We start from the raw sequence: 21435 nt of genomic DNA, 5'->3' as shown, positions 1-21435 counted from the left end.
AGCGGAGACCCCTCCTGAGCAGCTGCCTTGCCTTCACGAGGCCCAAGTTCCGTCCCCGGTGCCACAAGAACAGATTGCTGTAGGAGCAGGGCACTAGCCCTAGGTCAGGAAAGGCTGGCATCCAAGGCTCTCTGCAGAGCCCTCAGCACGGGCCAGGAGCTGCTGCGTCCAGACATTAGCCCTCTCCACACCTCAAGGATGGGTGGCTTAACAGTGAGCAGGGTCACACCCCTGAACAGATGGGGAAACCGAGGCTCAGAAAGGTTAATTAACCAGCCCGTGGCCACTGTGGCTCTGCAGCAACTGTGGAGGGCGGGAGTATGGAACATCGGTCCCAGAGGTAGCCGGTCGCCTCCATTTGTCTCACGGGGATGCTGTCATAGCCGCAAAGAGCCACCCAAGTTTTCAGAGCCCACCTGACACCTAATGTCAGTCTAAGTCTCAGCAACATCAGCTCCTCCCTCCGTGCATGGCCTCCCACTCTGTTTGTTCCTGCTACATCTAGAACTTACTGACCCATATATTCTGGAATGTTCCCCTACTCTACTTAGTGGCCAAATGGTGTCTTTCAGTTTACTTTACTATACTTTGATGTATATCTCTCCACATTTTTTTTTTCTTTTTTGGTTTTTCAAGACAGGGTTTTCAACTCACTCTATAGACCAGGCAGGCCTCGAACTCATGAAGATCTGCCTGCCTCTGCCTCCCCAGTGCCAGGATTAAAGGTGTGCGCCACCACACCCCTGCTTAGATCTCCCCATCTTGCCTCTTCCCCAGCTCCTGCCTGGCCCCAAGATACCTCCACCCTTATAAGACACTCAGACATCGTAAATGGCTCCTCCCGAGCATCTCAATACCGACAGAGCCCCCTTTCTTGCAACTGTACTTCATTTCTGACTGACAAATCTTCCTTCCTAGCCAGACGTGATAGGACATGCTTAGAACCCAACACTCACGAGACTGAGATAAGAAAACTGAGTTTCAGGTCAGCCTGAATTACATACAAAGCAAGCTCGAGACTTGCCTAGCGTATTAAAAATACTGTCTCCTGGTGATGCACGAAGTTAATTCCAGTGCATGGGAGGCAGAGGCAGGCAGATCTCTGAGTCCAAGGCCAGCCTGGTCTACAGCACGAGTTCCAGGACAGCCAAGGTTGTTACACAGAGAGCCTGTCTTGAAAAAACACAAAAACAATACCCTGTGTCAGAATAAAAATAAAAGAGAGTTGGACAGTGGTAGCACACGCCTTTAATCCCAGCATTCCAGAGGCAGAAGCAGGCAGATCTCTGAGTTTGAGTCCAGTCTGGTCTACAAAGCAAGTTCCAGGGCAGCCAGGGCTATATAGAGAAATCCTGTCTCAAAGCAAAACAAAAGAGAAATTTCCAACAAGCTCTTTATAAATGCAATTACCCTTTGAAATCTGGATTGGCTACTCAAAAATTACAATATAATCTAATAATATAATATAATAAAGAAGAAAAACTCCTTTCTTGTCCTTCCACAATGATCCTGTACTAAAGCCTAGGACACTAATTTAATGAACAATTTTGAGATACCTGCCCCCACTCCACACACACATACACACACACACACACACACACACACACACGCACACGCACAAGAGCTTTACTCTCTACCATATGTTTCTGAGAGCCATTCCACTCTTGACTTTCCACAATTTGGGACCCCATTTTCAGAAGTGTCATGTGCTCTTAAGCAAGGCCACACATTCACTGCTAATTCATGGCCCAAGCTTCCAAGAAGATGAGGAGGGACTTTGCAGGACACCTAGCAGGTAATAGTCCCTACACACACACACACACACACACACACACACACACACACACACAGCTTCCTGCTCCAGGCACGGCTCAGTTCAGGCAGGCAGGGAGGCAAGCGCTTGGCAAGCCAAAGGGAAGTCACAGGGGGAAGGCACCAGTGTACAGCCCTATGACAGCCTGCTTGCTGTTTGTGCAGCATTCCTGGGAGGAAAATGGTCTAAGTGCAGAGAAGAGGATGGAAAAAGTGACATGTACAGAGGACTTCCTCAAACCGCTGATTAGCTGTGGCGGCGGCAGCGCCAGGGGGCTCAGCAGGGGCTGAGCACTTGGCAGTGAACTTAGAGAACCCCAGGATGGAAGGCTAACCCAGTAGGCCGTGATGAGAGGGCTTCTCTGCTAAGCAGATGGGTGCCAGAGGATCCCGGAAGAGCGGGGTGGGCAGCACCTCCAGAGCAAGTGAGGACCTGAACCCACAACCGCAGCCCAGCCTAAGGCAGCCGCGTGGCTCCAGGAGGCGGTGCCAGCATACAGCAGCAGAGGCGGCTACTGAGGTTAGAGAAAGCACAGGGAGTTGATGGACACAGGCCAGGGATACCCAACCCTGCTTAAACCCCTTCCTTCCATCAGGAAAACACGGAAGCCGGAGGCCCTGGCCCTAAACTGCTCTTGGCTCCAGCATGAGAGCCGTAACCAGCCGACACGACCTCCATCCAGAGTCTCACAGAAGCTATGCTGGCTTAAATACAAATTCACACAAACCCACGAATCCCAATATGAAGGCGTGAGTCCTACCAACACCACAACAGCAGCTGAAGCCAGGAGCAAAGCCTCCCTCTATGAACCAAATGGGACCTGAAAGGTTGTCCTTCAACAGCTTTCCTCAATGAAAAAAGAAGAAAAAAAGAAAAAAGAAAAAGATAGCAACTCCTTCAGGAAAAGCAGTAATTCTAAAAGGAGCTATAACGCATATTAGTTAATGTTATAAACCTCACAGCACTGCATACATCAGCAGGCAAGTTTCTTAATAAAATCAAATTCAAATTAAACCCAAACTTCAGAAACTTTTAAATGTACACATCAGGGGCAGGAGAGATGGCTCAGTGGGTAAGGGCACTTGCCACCAATCCAGGTGACCTGAGTTTCAATCTCTGGGGCCAACTCCCAAAAATTGCCCTCTGACCTCCACAAATTCATCCACAAATGCAATAAGTAAATAAATAGTAAAATAATGAATGCATGAATCATGGCAAGAAGTATTCAGAGAAAGAAAATAATTTAACATGTGCTTTAAAATCTTCACACTACTGCACAAAGTCTTGTCTCCTCTTACACGGTTGCAGCAGGAAAACCCTGACTTTGAGCGCGTCTGTGCAAGACTTCTGGGGATCCTCATGAAAGCGCAGGTAGCAGCTGAGCACAGTCTCACACGCTGGTACTTCCAGCACTTGAGAGGTTCAGGCAAGACCAGGAGTCTGAAATCAAACCTAGGCTACAAAAGGGACCCAGTTTATGACTCTGACCTAATCACTCAGGGATGCTAATATCACCGGGCTTGGGGCTTTCTTTTAAGTAGCTGAGTTCCAGGATACCTAGGCCACACACATTCACTGCATGAATTTCTTCATCCATAGCCTCTTGGGGCAAGACAGCTCCACACACTGAGGTACCCAGACACACCACCATATCAAAAATCAGAAAAACCAGCCACGGAGCAGGGAGGGAGGTCTGTCCTGTTGATTCTACCGTGACAGAGGAATACCAAGCCATGCAACCCCAGAGAGGCTGGACTGGGCACACAGACCACCCCCCAATGTCTCAGATGAAAAGGACAGGTTTAACTTGGCCATTCATTCCCTTTTCTGATGCACCTGGGTAAGGACCCAGAGAAAATTCAACTAGGACAAAAATACGAAATATCTTAAGGATGAGAGAGTCCACGGTAGCTCATTTAATAGACTGCTTGGCTAGCATGTTGAGAGCCCTAGATTTGAACCCCAGCATTGCATAAAACTGGGCATGGTGACACACTTGTAATTCAATAGGCAGGAGGATCAGACGTTCAAGGGCATCCTTGGCTACACAGCAAGTTCCGTATAGGCTCCAAGAGACGCTGGGGAGAGACTGATTGATTGTCTCTATGGGTTGGTTATTCTCGGAAGTTGTAGAGTTGGGCTGGACAGAAGAAAGATGAGCAGAGGCAAGTCACACTCCAGGAGAGTGAATGAACTGGGGTAAAGGCACACAAGTATGTTTCAGGAGATGGAGCCAGCCGGCCGGCTATAGCAGAGGTTTCCAGCAAGTGAGACAGGCACTGTCCAAGACGACTGGAAAGCTAGAAAGAAAGGCGTATTGGGCAAGGTGTTGGTGGGACACATCTTTAAGCCCAGCACTCAAGAGGCAGAGGCTGGCGGGTCTCCGAATTCAAGGCCAGTCTGATTACAGAGCAAGTTCTAGCACAGCCAGAGCCACACAGAGAAACCCTGTCTCGAAACCAAGAAAGGGAAGAGTGAAAAGAAAAAGAAATTTCCCTAGATCACAGGAGCACAGGCTCATCAGAGTCACTGGTCTTTAAGGTAGCTCCGCAGATAAAGGTACCACCAAGCTGAGTCCCGGGACCCACACCATGAAAGGAGAGGAGAGGCAGACTTCACTCACTTGTCTTCTGAACCCCACAAGTGCACTGTGACATACGTATGCATGAGTGCACACACACAAATAAATGCAATAGAAAATTTAACAACAACACAGGAGAGAATCCCAGGCTTGGCCAGGGGTGGTCCTACTATCCTCTAGTCCCATCACCCAGGAGGCTGAGGCAGGAGCATCATGAGGCTGGGAAGGGCTGCACAATGAGTCTACAGCCAGCCTAAAACTTATACTAAGAGTCTGTCTCAAAAAAAAGAAAAAAAAAGGGGGGTGGAGGGGGTGATGATTCTAGGCTCCAAACCTTAAGCCTTCTCTTCCTCCACCTTATTTATCACACCAGGGATCTCAAGGTTTAGAAAGTAACTCAGACATTTACAGCTTAATTACCTAAACTTCAAAATGGCTTAATCCACAAACCTGACCAGGCTAGGTCCCTAGCCCCAGCCTTATTAGCATCGAGGTCTCCCTTCTGCCTCAGTTAATGGCACAGTTAAACAAGATGGAAAAATGTACTGTGATCTATTAAAAACAACAACAACAACAAAAAAACCCTTGGCCCCTGAAGACATGCATCTGGCATAGGACCCTGATTTCACCAGAGCAGGCGCCTCACTGAAACTGTTTACAGCACAGGGACAGGGTCCGCACCAAGGCACAGAGGGGTAGAACTGATTTAAGATCCTCATTAAAATGTTTCTCTGCAGAGCACAAGATACCCCCAACTCCCTCCCATCCAACTTCCGTCTCACACACACCCTCCCCAGGACACCCAGCACTGAAGGTCACAACATCAGAGTCCTCCCAGAAGAAATTCAGCAATTAGTGCTGCCCGGGGCCCCAGCTGCAACAGAATTTCCCTTTGACTTCAGAAAGAAACCACAGCAGCAAAGACAGACACATCCAGCAATGCCACACACCAAAACCCACCAGGAGGCCTGTGAGCTGGGGCTGCTCGCCCATATGGCTGGGCCCTCATCCTGGCTGTGTTTAAAAAAAAAAAAAAAAAAAAAAAAAAACCTTCCATACTTCCTCTGGGAGCAGATGTGGGACTCTGCCATGAGCAGTAACTACCACGTACATCAGGAACATGGCTAACTCCAGAAACACCCGCTAGGAATTCCCAGGACGGGTTCTTTCTGGACTCTGCTTACCTCTTTTTTTTTTTTTTTTTTTTTTTATAACCGGGAGTGGGAGAGACTTGCATTCCCTGGCCCCTAAACCCTCAACAGCTGGTCAGGAAGATGACAGCAGACAGTCCCCTGCCCTTGCGGCGGGCACCCTTTAAAGGAATGGTTAAGAGATCACCCAAGACAGTAGTCCCCTGTTGCTCAAAGAGGGCTGTTTGCGGACCACCACAGGTGCCTCTGTTGTATCCGAAGGTCCTTGCTGGTTGGGACCGGCAGAATGGGTATTTGAGCAGCTTGGCGATTTCCGGTGAAATCACTTCCAACACCTTTCGTGGTGACTGACTCCCAGGTATGAACAGCCCGGAAATAAAGATCTGCGGGGCGGGGGTGCCCCTTGTTTGCCCTGGAGATGCGGGCCACACCCTCTTCCAAGTACAGAGGCCCTCCACGAAAAGCCAGAGTTGAGCTCCGTTTCTGCCTCTCTGCCCTTAGGAAGACAGATTTCTTTCCTCCCAGGGCACGGACAGGATGGAAATCCAGGAAACGGCAGAGCGCAGCCCGTCCGCACCTTGGCAAGCCGGCCATGCCCGATTTGGGCAGCGGCCTTCACACATTAGTCACCACTACAGCTCGGGACCCTCCGCTCCCGGGACACGACCCTGGCACTTAGAGGGCTCAAGGCTCGGGCCTAGCTAGAGGAGGGCACGAGGCACCCCTCAGTCTAACCTGCCCTCGCCGGCAGGGCCATCTGGGCTCCCAGCTTTGCCCCGGAACTTTGAGAGAGGGAGCCCGGCGCATCGGGCCGGCATAGGCAACAAAGCTAGCTCCGCGCCAGGCGCGCCCTAGGTCACGTCGGTCGGGATCGGGACCCAGGCCGGTCTCCCTCACCTGGGCTCCAAGGCCCGGGACACTCCCAGAGTGTCGGCACCTTCTCACGGGCTGGGAGGGCGCTGTTCCCCAAAAAAGGAGCTGCCAGGCAGGGCTCGCGAGCCGGCGACTCCGGGCAACGCTCGAGCAAACTCTCAGGTCGGGCGGGCGGGCGGGCGGCGGAGAGAACTCGCAGCAAACGCGTCCCCGCGCCCCAGTACAACGCGCGCGCGGGGGCGTCGCCAACCCGGGGCTCCCAGCGAGCCTCTCCACCGCTCCAATCGTCCAGATCACCTCTCCAGGGCCCTTCCAGCCCCCGGGACTACCGCGCTTCTCAAAGCCTAGCTCGGTACCCCTGGTTCTCCCGGGACTCACCGGCCAGCAGCGGCAACAGCAGAGTGCCGAGCAGAGGCAGCGGGCGGCCTCCCATCGCGGCGGGCTGCAGGGGAGCAGCGACGTTCAAGGCGCACGGGCGAGCGGGCGCGCGGACCGGAGAGCTGGGGCCGCTGCAGCAGCCGCAGCCCGAGCCCGAGGCGTCCGGAGCTGGAGCCGCGCGCGCGCCCCGTACCTCCGAGCCCTCGCGCGCCCCCGCGGCCGCCAAACCACGCCCCCGACGCCCCCTCCTCTCCGCCCGCACGGCGCCCCGCCCCCGGGTGCCCCCCTCCTCGCCGTCGAGGGGAGGAGCTGGCAGTTGAAGGGAGGATCTGAAGAGGGATGAGGGGGACAGTGGCGGTCCCAGGGGAGTGCCCGAGACCTGAGTGTTGAGCCCAGCGCCTAGTTTGTCCACTGGGACGCAGGAGAACCAAAGTGAACGTCAGGCTTCTGTGGCCCCTAAGGAAGAATGGTCACTCTGGACCTACCTGGAGGTCTGGACCAAGTAGTTTGCCCAGTTTGCTCCAAGTTGGTGGAGATCAGCCACCCAAAGTGCTGGGAGAAGGGCCAGTAGGGTGTCGCGGGCGGCCACAAAGAAGACAGGGACGTAACTGCGGGGCAGATGTAGCTAGAGAGGGGGCAGGGCCGGGCGGGACTGGAGTCAGGTCACTGGACAAATCTGGACCCAAGGTAGAAACCCTGGGCTCTGAGAGCCAGCGAAAGCTATTAAACAGACATTCATCCCAAGTCCATCTCCAGGCAGTGTGGGCTGTGTCAGGGCATGGCCAAATCTCCAGCTGTGGGGAGGCCCAGCACAGCCCTGGTTCCAGGCACCCTCCACCCCCAGCGCCACCACCCCCACATTCTTTCTTTGTTGTGAAAGCAGCAAGGGGTGTGGGAGGCGGGTCAGGAGAAGTCAAGCTTTAGAAGATGGGCCCCAGCTGCTGACAGGCCTCCAGGATATGCAAGAGGGGATGGGTAGCGCCTTGTCCCCTCCTGGCTCTGGAGGGCCCCCCAGGCCTGCTTAGACCTCCCTTCCCCCAAGCAGCTGGGAGGAGGGAAGGAAGCCACAGAGGGCCTCACAGGCAGAAGAAGTGGCGCCAGGACTCCAGGGTCCTGCCACATGGCCACCACATGTCCCTGACAGCCCAGTCCACGGCACCTTCTCCTTGGAGGCCTCCTTCCCATCCCCCAACCAAGATGCCTTCCTTCCACCAGGCCCTGCTAAAGAGGGTACAGACAGACGCAGGGAGGCAAGCTGGAGAAAGGCAAGGACTCGAGGGTCCCGCGGCCCTGTCTACCACCGCCCTCACCCTCTGTCAAGGCCCTAACACCCCACATGCTTCAGTCAAGACGCAAGTAGCGAAAGGTTACCTGATTCTTTTATTAAAGAAACGCCGTGAAATACATGGACCTGAAGTGGGACAGCAGAGGACAGGGGCCCAAAGAGGCCAGCCCCAAACCCTCTGACAGAAAAACCAGCAGCAGCTCACCCTGGAGGTGCACACCTGCCTTTGCACCTTGGGGGCCTCAGTAAGCTACTCTAGAGGACTCCAAAGTAGAGACACATCCTGAGGGCCCTTCCTGAGGAAGGAGCCTAGACCCTACAGGCAGCATCTTCCGTTTAAATTGCTCCTTCTTCACCTTCCCTTTGGCTTGGGGAATGCTGCGGGGGGGGGGGGCCCAGCAGACGGGGTGGGGGGTGGGGGGGTGTTTGAACGTCAGCTGCTTGAAGAGAGGTCCATCGTGCTGGCACTGAGGCCCCAGGAGGCCTGAAACAGATACCACCAGTCACCCCATAAGCACTGGAAGCTCCTGGAGCCTGCCTGACCCACAGCCGCAGTCTCCTTCACGACCTAGGATGGAACCTCTAACCTCCATCCAAACTCCCGGACTTTGCTTAGCCACAGTCTGCTTGCTGGAGGAAGCAACCAGGAAGAAAGCCAAGAATCCTGGCTTGTACTGTGAATGAGCTGATACGGGAGGCCAATGCGATGAATGGCATTGCCGTCTTCTCAAAGCCAGATTTAATACTTTTTTGTTGTTCCTTTTTTATTCCTTATTAAGACCCCAAGGTAAGGAATGTGCCAACTATACAAGACAGAACCACCTGCAACTCTAAATCATTCCTAATTCCCAAGTCCCAGCTTGGAGGGCATCAGTGGCTGGCACTCTCCTGATTAACTTGCTACTACCTGAGCTGATACTCACTCACCTCTCTCTCTCTCTCTCTCTCTCTCTCTCTCTCTCTCTCTCTTTCTCTCTCTCCTTCTCTCTCTCCTTCTGGTTTTTCAAGACAAGGTTTCTCTGTGTAGCCCTGGCCAACCTGGAACTCGCTCTGTAGACCAGGCTGACTCACAGAGATCTGCCTGCCTCTGCCTCTGCCTCCCTGAGTGGAGTGCTGGGATTAAAGGCCTGTGCCACTAGTGTCCGGTATCTGAAACTGTCCCTTGATGCCCAGGGCCTCCGTCTGCCAGGGTGGCCCTTCCCCCTTCCCCGCCGCCCCTGGGAGCCCTCCCTCTCTCACCTGGAGGGGGGCGGCACTGCGCTGATTCAGGTAGTTGAGCGAGGCGGCCCGCTTCATGTTGCTGCTACAAGGGAGAACGAGAGAACTGAGCCCATTGCCCTCCGTGGAGGATGCATCTAGGCTATCTCTCCTGCACCAAGAGGGGCTGCGGGCCAGGGCTCGCTGGCCTGCTTTGTCCAATCTCAACCCTGTCATGTACCTGGAAGGCCGAGGCTCAGTCCCTTGGAGCTTCCTTACCAGGAGCTCACTGCTTCTGCGAAGCACATCCCGGATCTTGCCCAGAGAGCCACTTCTCTGCAGAGTACCACTACCATCCTGTCCGAAAGAGATGTAGCCTGGCTTCCAAGTCTATCCCTGCCCTGCCATTCATTCTGCACATGCCCCCCCACCCAAAGCCCCCTCAAAAGCAGATTCCCAGGGATCGACAGGCTAACTAGTGGGGACGTGACTAACCCCTGCACAAACTTGGAGAAAGGCAGTCTCCGAGCTTCTCAGTGACAGGGCAGGGCACAGCAATGAGCACACTTACCCCTGACCACTCCACAGCCACTGATGCATCTTCACCTCCCTCGAATTTCACACTGTCCCCAGGGCCCTCCTGGGAGGTCCTTCTGCCATCACCTTCCCCAAGCAGCTCTGCCACCTTGGTCTGACTGATGGGGTCAGTCCCCTGGAGAGAAGAGGAAGAGATGCTGGGAAGATGGCTCATCCATAAAAGCACCGGGCACTAGCAGAGGACGGATTCAGTTCCCAGCATCCATATGGCAGATCAGGAGAGCAGCCACCCCAGAGCCAGGGATGCAGTGCCCTCTTCTGGCCTCTGTGAGCACTGCATGCGTGTGGAGCACAGATGGCACATGCAGGCCAAATGAAGGAGCTAGGACTTCATATTCCTTAAATCTCAGGATGGGGCTTTGGGTCTTTTTTCTTTTTATCTATTTATTTTTCTGGTGAAAAAGCAAAGAGTCTTTAATTTTACTAGTTAACTGGTTTCCCATGTCCACCTGGCACAGTGGGTGAAGCAGGCGGGGACCAGGCATGGGGAGGGGGTGGCTGGGTCTTTTTCCTATCAGCTATTTCAAGGACAGAATTTCCCATCTTTATGATGCCCCTTACACAAACACTGGGCAGTATTTGCCTTGTGTGGCTGTAGTGTCTCCTTACATAGACGTGTGTAGCTATGTCCCAGAGGGAATGGGCTGAGATGTGTAACTGGAGAAATTCTGACTCGGGCTTCTCCTGAACCTCACCTGCTCCATCCACCTCCCCCATGAAAGGGAAAAGCTGCCTTCTACAGCGCCATCTAATGCAACGAATCCATTCTGTGTTGTTTTGGTTTCTATGTTTGTGTGTATTGAGTACACTGTTGCAGGGGGCAGGGACTGTCCTCCCTCATTTCGTTTGAGACAGTCAGAGCTCACCAATTTGGCTAGACTGGCTGGCCAGCGAACCCCAAGGATCCTCTCATCTCTGCCGCCCCAAATTAGGTCCTCCCAATCGTCTCTCCCCACTTACCCACCCCACTGTGCTCACTACTGTTGTGTGTGATGGAAAAGAGACACACACATTGCTACAGCGTGAGTGTGGAGGGCAGAGGGCAACTGTGTGGGGTCACTCTCTCCTTCCACTTTTACCTGGCTCCCGGGGATTGAACTCAGCTCGCTGGGATTGTGCAGCAAGCTCCTTTACCCACCGAGCCAACTTACCAGCCCTGTTTTGTTTTTTGAAAGGAGGCCTTACACTGTAGCTAAAGCTAGCCTAGAACTCATCATGCAGCTCAGGCTAGACTCAAACTGACAGCCTCCTGTTAGAGGCACGAGCCACCACACCAGCTGGGAAAGGAATCTTGAATCTGTCCCATGACACAAATGGCAAGCTTGGAGTGAGAACATTCTTAAACATAGTCATAAGACTGCCTCCCCTCTCAGCACATGCGGTCCTTGTCCCTTTCCTTCTTGGCCCTCCCACTGCGGACTTCTCTCTCTCCCTCCCTCTCTCTCTCTCTCTCTCTCTCTCTCTCTCTCTCTCTCTCTCTCACACACACACACACACATACACACATTCATTTATTAGCTTGGTGTGGTAGTGCATGCCCTTAATCCCACACTTGAAAAAACAGAGGCAAGCAAGTAGATCTCTGAGTTCAAGGCCAGCCTGGTCTAGAGTGAGTTCCAGGATAAAAAGGCTACACAGAGAAATCCTGTTGGGGGGGGGATTTATTAATCTTATTGTATGTGTATGTGTGTCTGCCTCAGTGATGAATGTGGGTTGCATGCATGCTGGTACCCACAGAGACCAGAAGAGGGCATTGGATCCCCTGGAACTTGGGTTCCAGGCAGCTGTGAGCTGCTTGATGTGGGTGCTGGGAACCGAACCTGGGTCCTGTGCAAAAGCAGCAGGTGCTGAGCTGTCATCCCTGGTCCAGGATCTTACTAAGTAACCATGGCTAGCCTGGAGCTCCCAAGTGCCAAGATTACAAAGAGGCATCATTGCCCTGTGCGTGGGCTTCTGACCTGCTTCCGGGAACGCAGGGCACATTCCTCCAAGGTCTCGGCTGCTTCCCGCTTCCCCTGACGCCGGTACAGGGCCCCTAGGTTTCTCAGAGTAGTGTTCACTGTGGGGCTGCAGGGAGATGAGAGAAGGCAGGGGGAATGGCTCAGAAATGGGGTGAGAACACAGCCCGACGCTACAACACTTGCGGAGCATACACAGGCCCTGCATGACCCTAAGCACAAAAACGGGGGACAGAAGGAGACGACGGGAGGGAAGAGAGAAGGCTAGGAACGCCCGGGGGAACAGGCGTCAGGAGCCTGGACACTGGAGCAGCCCAGACTGAACGACCCCTGGCAGCTCACCTGCTCACTTTGCAGGCCTTATACCACCCTCCGTAGTCTGCGTAGGGTGTGCCGCTCTCACGGTGATGGCTCTGGGGAGGGAAGTACAAAGGAGCTGGGAAGCAGGTAGGCGCTGCGCTGATGTGCAGACTAGGTCGGGAAAGCTACTGTACACTGAGGGCTGGGGTAAGAAGTGAGTAGTTAAACTAACACAAGGGTCAAGCCAGAGGTGCTGGCAGCCTCTGTCCCCAGGCTGCGTCCCTTACTCACTCTGCTCATTCTCTCCCGCTCCTCGGCATGCATCCAGATAGGCTTGTGCTCATCTGAGGATGACATATTGAGTGAGGAGGTTAGGGAACAGATCTGGACACTGTGTGGGGAGCCAGAACCACGGGCCAATGGGCTAGACTGACAGGGTCTGGCTGTCCCTACTAACCCATGTATGGTCCCCAATCTAGCCCACTTCCCAGACCTTACCACTCACCATCCACAGATCCAAACTCCTGCACATGGGCACGGGTCAGGATGTCTTTGTATAGAGTCTCGGCCTCCGAGTATTTGCCCTGCTTTAGGTAACAGGAAGCCTGGAGACAGAACAGAAACACAAGAGCATGAGGTGGAAGCAGGCAGGCAGGACTCAGCCAGACTCAGGGACTCTATTCCTTAGTGCCTGTCCCTGAGGCCCTCCTCATTCAACCTGTTATGGCTGAGGGTTCCAGTTATTCCCACCCAACTCCCAGTAGGATCAAGAGGCAGACTGAGGCAGAGCCTTCATCCGCAAAGGCAGCCCTAGAGACAGGCACAGACTTGGCAAAGGAATGTGTCCCATTCTGATGCTCTCCGAGTCCAGGACCCACTGGGAGGCCTCCCCTCCCTCCTCCCACCACCTGTCAATTCCTTCCTTACCAGGTTGTTCTTGGTCCGAGCTACATTAGGGTTGTCTGGCCCTAGCTGGCTCTCATAGATGGCTAGCGCCCGCTGGTAATAACGCTCCACGGCCTCATACTTGCCCTGGTTTTGACACAGGAGGGCCAAGTTGTTTAGCTGCTTCGCCACATCCGGGTGACTGGTGCCCAAGACCTGAGAGAGCGCAAAGGAGCCGACAAATGACTATGATGACGTACGTGTGTGCGAGCACGTGAGGAACAGAAGAAGCTCAGTCGGCAGCGCGCAGAGTAAAGGACTGGGGAGGGCACGGAAGCGTGTGGGCACCTTTTCCCGGATCTCCAGTGCCCGCTGGCACAACGGCTCTGCCTCCTTGTATTTACCCCTTTTGCCATACAGCACAGCCAGATTGTTGAGTGTGGCAGCCACCTGCAAAGGAAGGCAATCCCCGTCACGTCACACACCGGCGCTGCAAAGGAATCTCCAGTTCTCTCCATGCACAGCAGAGCCCAAGCCAACATCGAGAGACAGACTCCATGTTGTGAGATGGCTCAGCAAGAAAGACCCAGCTGCCAGGCCCGCAGACCCAAATTCACAGGGGAGGGAAGGAACCAACTCCAGGAAGTTGGCTGTCCTCTAACCTCTGGATCTCTCTCTTTCTCTCTCTCTCTCTCTCTCTCTCTCTCTCTCTCTCTCTCTCTCTCTCTCTCTCTCTCTGTCTCTCTCTCCCTCCCTCTCTCTTTCTTTAAAAAAGGACATAGTCTACCACTAGAGCCAGAGGCTGGAAAGGGGGAAACTACAAACAGAATGGCTGAAGCTCCATGAGGGTGAGGATATCGCCCTCTAGAGGGATTTCTAAAAATTTCAGAAGGTGGTTTCTGGCTGTAGTACAGTACTTTTCCCAAAGGGAGGCAGGGAAGCTGTGGATACAGTGTGTGTCATAGTTCTGGGGGCTTAGGGATGCCCTGCTGGACCTGTGAGCACAGGGAGGCAGCAGCGGTGTCACTGGGGAGGAGGCCAATACCCCAGGGTTGCTGAGATGCGGCATCCCTGCCTAGCTAATGTGACATTACAGGGAACTGCTCCCACAAGGTCATCTCTTTTCCAAAGATGTTATTGCTCATTTCCTCAACTTTGACAACCTATCAAATGCTTGCCACTCTGTCCCTACTCAAGGCTATATCTAGAACTTCCTCATTTTAGAAAGCTCTTAATGAAGCGTGTGTGTGTGTGTGTGTGTGTGTGTGTGTGTGTGTCTATATGTGGGAATGTACACGTGAACCCAGGTACACGTGGAGACCAGAGGTGCCAACTGCCAACTGCTATGAGTCATTGGAGTTACTTTTCAGTCCTATTACTTTTTTTGAGAAATCATATGTATAGCTAGGATATATTAATTGTAAATTAAATTTTAAGAAAAGAACATTTGTCATAAAAAGAGAGTCAAAGGTATAGGGTATTGACTCGCTGAGTCAAAGTTCAATGGTAGACTGTTTCTCCAACATTAGCAAGGCAATGGGTTCAAGCCCTAGTTCCTAAAAGAACACAAGAGAAAGGGAGACTAGAGAGGGACTAAAGAGGATAAATGTGGTCAGAGTATTTTATATATACATGCATGAAATGTACTAACTCGGGGCTGGAGCGAAGGCTCAAAGGTTAAGTGCAGTGGTTGCTCTTCCAGAGGACCTATATTCAATTCCCAGCACCCATATGTAGGCTCTGATGCCCTGTTCTGGCCTCGTGGGCACTGAACAAACATGCTGCACAGATATACTTGCAGGCAAACTAGCCATACACATAATATTAAGATAGAAGAAAAAGGGTTTTTGAAAGAAAATGTCATAATGAAACCTGTTGTTTGCAATTGCTATGCACTAATATAAAATGTAAGCAACAGAAAGAAGTCGTTGGGTCTCAGAAAACTGAGAAACACTGAGCTCCCTGGACAGAGCCTGACAGCTCTCAGGCCTCCTTCATAAGCTGCTGTAGTGAGTGGACTGAGGGCTGCACACAGAGGATTAAGAGGCCAAGACAACAGGGATACTGACGGCGGGGTGGTCCCGGCCCAGGGTGCTCTCCCGGATTCTGAGGGCATCATTCAGCAGGTGGGCAGCCTCCTTGTATTTATTCTGGTCCCTGCAGGCACAAATGATGAGGGTTAGCGTGCACCCTGTCCCCATCTCCTTCACCCCCTGCTTTTAAGAGGACTGAGGAACACGTAAAGATTAGGGACTCCCTTGAAGTCAGGAAGGCTGTTGGGGCAGGAATAAAGCTTCATGACACACACCAGGCTGCAAAAACACTGCCACAAACCAAACAGACCCACACATGCTCTGCAGAGAAACAAAGAGGCTGAGAGGTGAGTGTTCTCTGATGTCAGGGACTGGGAAAGTGAGAGTTCTAGTACCGGAGACACACCCTACAAGGTACCTCCAGCAGAGAGGAGAGGAGGCCAGGGGCAAGCTGTTACAGACAATGGAGGAGAATGATGCTCACCGATACACCAAAGCCAGGATGTTGAGCATAGTAGCCACATCAGGGTGACCTCGGCCAGAAGTGCGCTCCAGGTCCTCGAGTGCCTGCTTGCAGAGTGGCACAGCCACCTCATAGCGACCCTGAGCTGCATACTGGATGACCAGGTTGTGCAGGGTCCGCAACCTTGCTGGGATCTCATATCCGGCCTGCTGGGCTGCTGTAGCGCCCTGGTCACGGGACACTAACTCATCACAGAAAAGACAGGGCATTTCCTCAGAGGACTCCTCCTTTTCCTTTACCACCTGGTTTTTCGAGGCAGGGTTTCTCTGTATGGCTTTGGACACTGTCCTGGCATTTGCTCTGTAGACCAAGCTGGCCTTGAACTCACACAAATCCACCTGCCTCTGCCTCCCAAGTGCTGGGACTAAAGGCATGCGCCACCAACACCCGGCTAACACTGTTGTTCTTTTACCCAAACCCTTACACCTATGTCCATCACAATCCTATTTATTTTCTCACTAAGTCACTCAACTAACATTTACTCAATAAGCACATGCTAGAGGCACCCAGCAAAGCAAAAGTATGAAGGGCTTGGGGAATCCATGCAGCTCCAGCCCAGGGCTATTCTGCACTAGACTGTGAACTTACTGGTGGAACCAGTATCTCTTTCATCTTGGTATTCCTAGTGTACAACACACTTACTAAACGCGGATGGGCACAGGAGGAGGGGGTACTTCTCAAGTCCTAGCCAGGGACCCACCCAGTCTCCAAAGGAAGTGGAGAACTTATCTGTGGATGTAAAGTCCCTATTCAGAGGGGACCACGGCTTGAAGCAGCTTCCGGCTGCCCCTCATCACCCTCCAACCCCACAGGCAGACTCACAGCCATTGCTGGAATCTTCCTCCTCCTCGCTGGGGAAGAGGTCATCCAGGGAATCCTTAGTGGCATCTCCTTCCTTCTCCTCCTGGAAGAGAAAGGACAGCATGCCAGACCCCAGTGGCCTCTTCAGGGGTTCTTCTAAGCAACAAAATCAATGACCAGTAGGGCTGTTCCAGCCTCTGCCCCAGGAAAAGACCAGCAGCTGACCCAGCCACGCATGGTTATTTTAGACAAAAAAAACTCATGACTTTGATTCTCATCTAGAAAGTTCTCTTCCCAGCACCCTTGTTCTAAGCCTCCCTCTCTCTAACACTCACCTCTGGTGATTATAGCCCTATGTCAATCCCTGTGCGTTTACACTGATTATACGTCTCTCCTGAGGGGAAAGGGTATGTCTGCTCTTACTGACACGTACCCAAAGTGTCTAACTCAGCTTGGGCTCACCATCTCCCTTTACTTCCTAACACACTTCTATAGTGGAAAATGTACTTTCTCCATCAGGGATGGCAACCTTATATAAAGACTTCAAACCCTATCAGGCTTGTCAGTGTGTCCCCGGCAAACTGTCAGTTCACTGCCCCTGCACAGAAGGGCACTCTGGCCCTGGAGCCTTTCCCGTGATTCCCCTCCAGCCCAGAAACTTCCTCTTTCCCCTACATGATCCTTCAAAATCCAGCACAAGTCCTAACCCATTTAGGTGACCCTGCCTCCCTAATTGCTAAGCCATCCTGAACCGCCCCTCCTGTCTGAACCCTTCTGATCATCCCAGCCCGCAGAGACCAGCTCTGTGGAGTCCCTCTGTGCTGACTGTCTGTCTGCATGCCTTTCCCGTGATTCCCCTCCAGCCGGCCCGCAGAGACCAGCTCTGTGGAGTTCCTCTGTGCTGACTGTCTGCATGCACGCTGTGCACTTGCTGCCGGCCCTGTCAGCCGTGTCCTTGTGTATGAGCCCCGCTCTGCACAGACGTTGTAAGCTTGCCCTCAGTGTGAGAGAAAACTGTGAGGGAGTCTCCTGCCGAAGCGCGCTTTGCTTTCCCTAACCAACGCCTGTACGATTCTGGGTTTGAGTTGCCTGAATGTTTACCTTGCTCCACATACGGTTAACTGTGAGAACAAGCACTTCTGCCCCAGTCCCTAGGGGAGTACACATTTAATTAAAGTTGACTGAATAAGTCAAGATCATTTCCCCTTGCTGTCAAATCTGAAAAAAATTCTTCCAAGCGGGAACACGGCTAGGCACTGACGTTTCCTGTGGGATGATGGGCCAGTGCCCTGCCCATGGTCCCAGCAAACCCTGGTTATGCGCACTCACTGTGCCCTGGCCATCCTCATCATACTGGCGCAGCTGCCTCAGGAACTCCAGATGCTTCTTTTCTTCCTCCAGCTGGGCCACAGCCTGCTCACTACGCTGGAGCCGCTGCTGAGTGCCTGCCAGCTCATCCCGCAGCCACTGGTTCTCCTGGCAAAGCCGCCGTACTTGAGCCCGCAGCTTCTGCTTCTCTGACTCCACTGTGCTCAGGTGGCTGGCCAGAGCCAGCATCACCTAGGTGGGAACATCACATAAGAGCACCCAGGGGACAGGTGGCCTTCTGAGAGGGGGGCCAGTCTGGGAGAGGGGTAGAAGAAGCAGCAAGCGAGGAGGGGCTGGAGCAGTGCTCCCCACCCTAACTAACGCTGTGACCCTTTAATATGGTTCGTGTGTGTGTGTGTGTGTGTGTGTGTGAGTGTATACACACACACATACATACATACACACATACATATATATTTTATTTATTTATTTATTTATTTTCATGGACATTGGTGTTTTGCCTGCATGTGTTTCTGTATGTGGGTGTCAGAACCCCTGGAACTGGAGTTACACACAGTTGTGAGCTGCCATGTGGGTGCTGGGAATCAAACCCAGGTCTTTTGGAAGAACAGCCAGTGCTCTTAAACGCTAAGCCATCTCTCCAGCCCTTTAATACAGTTCTTCATGTTGTGGTGACCCCCAAATAAAATTATTTCGTTGCTACCTCATAACTATTAATTTTGCTACTGTTAAGAATTGTAATATAAATATCTCATATGCAGCATATCTGATGTGTGACCCCTGTGAGAGGGCTGTTTGACCCCAAAAGGGATTTTGACCCATAGGTTGAGAACCACTGGACTGGAGAGCTGGCTCAGTGGTTAAGAGCACTGGCTGTTCTTCCAGAGGACCCAGGTTCAATTCCCAGTACCAACATGGTAGCTCACAACTGTATGTAACTCCAGCCCCAGGGGATCAATGGCCTCTTCTGGCCTCTACGGGTCCCTGGGTACCAGGCACAGACATAGTATACAGACATAAATGCAGACAAATCCTACATGCATAAAGTACACGAATTAAATAAAGACACCCTCGACCCCACTTGTTTTCTCCACCTCCACCGTTTGCATCAGATGCCGAAACACCAGTTCCCACCAAGCAACAACAGTCCTCACGGGTCTCCCTAGTGTCTGCCCCAGAGACGCAGGGCCTCGGGTTGAACCCCATCACTCCTTAGAACATAGCTCCCATCTCTCTCCGTGGAAAAGCAAAGAGCCCAGGACAGCCTACCCGCTCTGCATGACCTGTGCCCATCTCCAATGGCACCCTCTTCCTCCTTAATGGTCTCCCGTCACTCATCATTCACGCTGAGAGAGTCGCACCAGCCAGGCCCTTGCTAACCATGAGACTCACCAGCCAGGCTCAATGGAAGGCCCTGGGACCTGTCCTTCCTCTTGGGGACCTGCCTCTTCCAGGGCTCGATCCCTCAACCTCAGATCTCTTCTCAAATGCCGCCCTTTGAGTGAGGCCTTCTGTGACCACCTCTCGGCTTTGCTTTTATCTTTCTGCCCTCAGCAATGATCGCTCTGGCACAGTACACCATTTCCTTACTCACCTGTGTCCTATCTACGTCTCCCAGCTACACTATCACCTTCAAGATGACTAAGAATTGCACTGCTGTGCTCTGAGATGCGTCACCGGCACTCAGAAGAGCTGGCACACAGTAGGTACTTTATAAATATGTAATGAATGAACAAATCTAAGTTCCTAGGACAAGGTGACCCCACCTTGCATTAGCTAGCTGAGCCTCTATGGACTCTGGCAACACTTGGCATCACCTGTTACTCTTACCTGGGCCTCACTCAGTCCCAGTTCAATGTTCTCCATGGACCGTCGCAACTGCCGGGCCTTCTCGTGCACCAGCCCTTCCTCATGGCCTCCTTGTTGCAGACACTCAATGGTGTGGGACAGGCTCTGCAGCACAGCCTGATGCTCACTGTGTAGGGCCTCCAGCCCTTGGCTCACCAACCTGGTGCTGCCCAGGATCTCCTCTTGGCTGAGCCGGTGTCCTGCAGGCTCATCCCGCTGCCCCAACACCAAGCCTGACATCCTGGCAGGGCGGGTCTTGCCTGGGCTGGGGAGAAACCACAGGGTTCAGCTGGTCCAGACGGAAGACACACTGTCACAGCATGTCAGGGGTCCAAGTGAAGGGAAAAGAGTAGGGAGACCCTGTGACTGCGATTCAAGAGAATGAGTGAAGAGGGTGGACCCTATCACACTGCGCACAAAACTAAGGTGGCAAAGGAATTAACGGCCACGGATCTGTAGAATGAACAGAGCTATAGTGGAATTTGGGACTTGGCAGGTGGAGGGAGAGCATGGGTTAGGAAAGGGCAGCATTGTAAGGGTCTGGAGGGCACTCGGAGAGCTGCAGAAGGAGCAGGCTTAAAGGAAACAGGATCTGTGCAGAAGTCAGTACCCAGGAAAGGGGCAGGACTCTAGAGAGAGACGGGAAGGGTGGGGACAGAGGTCCTCATCACAGGGGTCTGGAGGCCGAGGGCTGAAGGTCCTCAGGCTGCGGCAGCAAAGCACTTAAGACCGGCATCTCCTTTCCAGCTAACCTTCAGGCCTCACTTGCCAGCCCCCCAACCCCCGCCCCCGGGGATTTAGAATGTCTTCCTACTTCCTCGACACTCCTCTCTGAAGTCTCCTTACCTGTGTACAGAGCAGAGCCCTTGGCGTCAGGCGGCTCCCAGGCCTGAGCCCGGAAGAAACTCTGAACTGCAGCTAAGGGTTTAGAAAGATCCGCACTGCCCAAAGTCCACAAGTCCGGCAGTCCCACCCCCTCGCTCGCTCTCACCACTTCACAGCCACCCCGAGGACCGGGGCACAGAGCCCCACCCAGGACAAACACCCTCCTCCCTCCTTCTGCCCACAGGTTCTTCAGAGAGTGGCTCTAATGTCCTTTCTTCCGTCACTCGGTCTCCTCATTCCAGGTCGGAGGAGTTAGTTGCTCTCTCCCAATAAGGGAATGAAAGACTGATTTAATCTGAGACCCGCGGCCAGGGGTGTGCCTGCGGAAGGCTGAGCAGGTTGTCACCCGGATGGCCGCCGCAGCCCCCTCCCGTGGCTTTATCTGTCATGGTCACCTCACCGGTACCTTGGGGTGCCTCTCCAATGCCTGCCGCTTCAGGGACGCATAGCAGATGTGAGAGCAGAGTGGGGTGGCAGGGAAAGGTGCCGGGCGCTGGCCACCCCGGCCGGGCTGCAATTCACGAGTGCCGACGGTGGCTAACTTGCGTAGGGGCAGGCCCCGGGTGGCGGACGGCGTGACGCGGCGGGGACTGAGGGGAGGAAGGTGTGAGTGAGGCCAGAGTCGCCCATCGAGCCCCGCCAGCGGACAGGCTCGAGGTCACAGAGTCAGGCGGTCCCGCGGGGGGCGGGGCAGGCTGTCCCTCGGTCTGTCTGCACGCCGAGGGGCGGGGCAGGACCGCGGGGGGCGGAGCCTTAGCCAGCCTGGAGTTTTGTGAGGTTGATCGCAAGTGCTCTCTGCACTTGTCCCGGAGTGTGGGTGTAAGGGTGGGTGCGGTCTGAACCCCCAGCCCCGGGGTTACTCCCGCAGACTCACCTGCAGTCTGTTGGCCCGGCTGCTGCCTTGGCCGGTGCGGCCCCTTTAAATTCAGCATGGCTGCCGCTCGAGGCGATTGTTTTGACGGCCCTGAGGGGCGGGGCCTGTCCCGCAGTCACGTGAC

The 21435-nt window shown here is 53.5% G+C and overlaps 2 protein-coding genes across 6 annotated transcripts in view; both read right to left on the bottom strand.

Annotated features, from left to right (window-relative positions):
- Window positions 1-7013, bottom strand: part of Ptk7 (protein tyrosine kinase 7 (inactive)) — a 57236-nt gene extending 50223 nt beyond the window's left edge. Inside the window, exon 1 of the mRNA XM_051204582.1 lies at window positions 6797-7013. Within this exon, the coding sequence (XP_051060539.1) occupies window positions 6797-6851 (55 nt within the window). The 5' untranslated portion in view covers window positions 6852-7013. The remainder of the gene's footprint in view (window positions 1-6796) is intronic.
- Window positions 7014-8158: 1145 nt separating this feature from the next.
- Window positions 8159-21374, bottom strand: Klc4 (kinesin light chain 4). 5 transcript variants are annotated; one of them, XM_051204580.1, is made up of 16 exons: window positions 21312-21374; window positions 19535-19817; window positions 17705-17935; window positions 16397-16478; window positions 15536-15755; window positions 15088-15175; window positions 13367-13468; window positions 13061-13234; window positions 12639-12738; window positions 12425-12477; window positions 12176-12246; window positions 11834-11942; window positions 9850-9990; window positions 9520-9635; window positions 9321-9384; window positions 8159-8565 (listed from the first exon to the last, which is right to left on the bottom strand). In XM_051204580.1, the coding sequence occupies exons 2-16, from the start codon at window positions 19790-19792 to the stop codon at window positions 8515-8517; spliced, it is 1860 nt and encodes a 619-aa protein (XP_051060537.1). In that variant the 5' UTR covers window positions 19793-19817; window positions 21312-21374; the 3' UTR covers window positions 8159-8514. The 5 variants fall into 5 exon arrangements, with proteins under 5 accessions (XP_051060537.1, XP_051060538.1, XP_051060536.1 ...); XM_051204581.1 differs by lacking the exon at window positions 21312-21374 and adding an exon at window positions 20844-20925; XM_051204579.1 differs by lacking the exon at window positions 21312-21374 and adding an exon at window positions 20399-20499.
- Window positions 21375-21435: the final 61 nt, after the last annotated feature.

This window comes from Phodopus roborovskii, unplaced genomic scaffold, assembly GCF_943737965.1.
Source record: "Phodopus roborovskii unplaced genomic scaffold, PHOROB, whole genome shotgun sequence".
In the NCBI taxonomy this organism is placed as follows: Eukaryota; Metazoa; Chordata; class Mammalia; order Rodentia; family Cricetidae; genus Phodopus; species Phodopus roborovskii.
Note: the sequence above shows the minus strand (reverse complement) of the source record. Positions and strands in the feature narration are given on the sequence as shown.